General features: G+C 58.6%; 1 protein-coding gene across 1 annotated transcript in view; it reads left to right on the top strand.

Moving 5' to 3' along the window:
- The window catches only part of RASGRF1 (Ras protein-specific guanine nucleotide-releasing factor 1), a gene marked incomplete at its 5' end in the record, with an annotated part of 19,317 nt that extends 18,940 nt beyond the window's left edge, over positions 1 to 377 (top strand). Inside the window, one exon of the mRNA XM_010024963.1 lies at positions 285 to 377. Within this exon, the coding sequence (XP_010023265.1) occupies positions 285 to 377 (93 nt within the window). The remainder of the gene's footprint in view (positions 1 to 284) is intronic.
- Between the last annotated feature and the right edge of the window lie 382 nt (positions 378 to 759).

The following is a 759-nucleotide window of genomic DNA, read 5'->3' as shown; positions in this document are numbered from 1 at the left end:
CATCAACACCCCCAAGTCCTTCTCCTCAGGCTGCTCCATCCAGTCTCTGCCCAGCCCCTGTCTGTGTGGGAATTGCCCCAGCCCAGGGCAGGACCTTGCACTTGGCCATGATGAGGTCCATCAGATAAGTGTATGCAATGCCCGCGCTGGTTGGCAGCAGCTGCCGGCACTTCTCTGCCACTCATTCACTGCTCAGGCCATTATCATTTCCTGATTTTAGCCTTTGTGGTCGGCCACAGCAGTGGTGAGTCCTGCCCATCAAGGGTCTGTCTGTCCTCCCCCAGGTGACGCAGTACCTGCTGGACCAGTCGTTTGTGATGGATGAAGAAACCCTTTACGAAGCTTCTCTGCGAATAGAGCCCAAGCTTCTTTCCTGAGCGCGGAGCGGTGTCGGGCGGCCGCTCCGTACACACGCTGTCCCACTCTGTAAATACCTGTTCGTTTCTGTTGGACGCCCTGGAGTGACTTCACGTCTGTGCTTCTCCGAGCAAACCGCCCTCCCCACCCCGTTCTTAGGCCGCTCTTAGACCCCGCGTAGGGTTTCCCGCATCGTTCTAAGGTTTCACGCACCGACACGTGGCTGGAGTCCCGGGTTCTTTTCCATGATGATGATGATGTTCTTTTTGTCATTTGCTCTTCTCGAGGGGGCTGGCGGTGGGGCAGGGGCACCCGTGGCTCCCCATGGGGCTCCCGTGGCACAGAGCAGCTCTTGCTGGGGCAGAATCAGCGGTGGTGCCCCAGGGCAAGCTCTGTGTGGTG

This window comes from Nestor notabilis, unplaced genomic scaffold (genome assembly GCF_000696875.1).
Source record: "Nestor notabilis isolate BGI_N333 unplaced genomic scaffold, ASM69687v1 scaffold16122, whole genome shotgun sequence".
Lineage (NCBI taxonomy): Eukaryota > Metazoa > Chordata > Aves > Psittaciformes > Psittacidae > Nestor > Nestor notabilis.
This window is presented reverse-complemented; position numbering and strand designations above follow the sequence as displayed.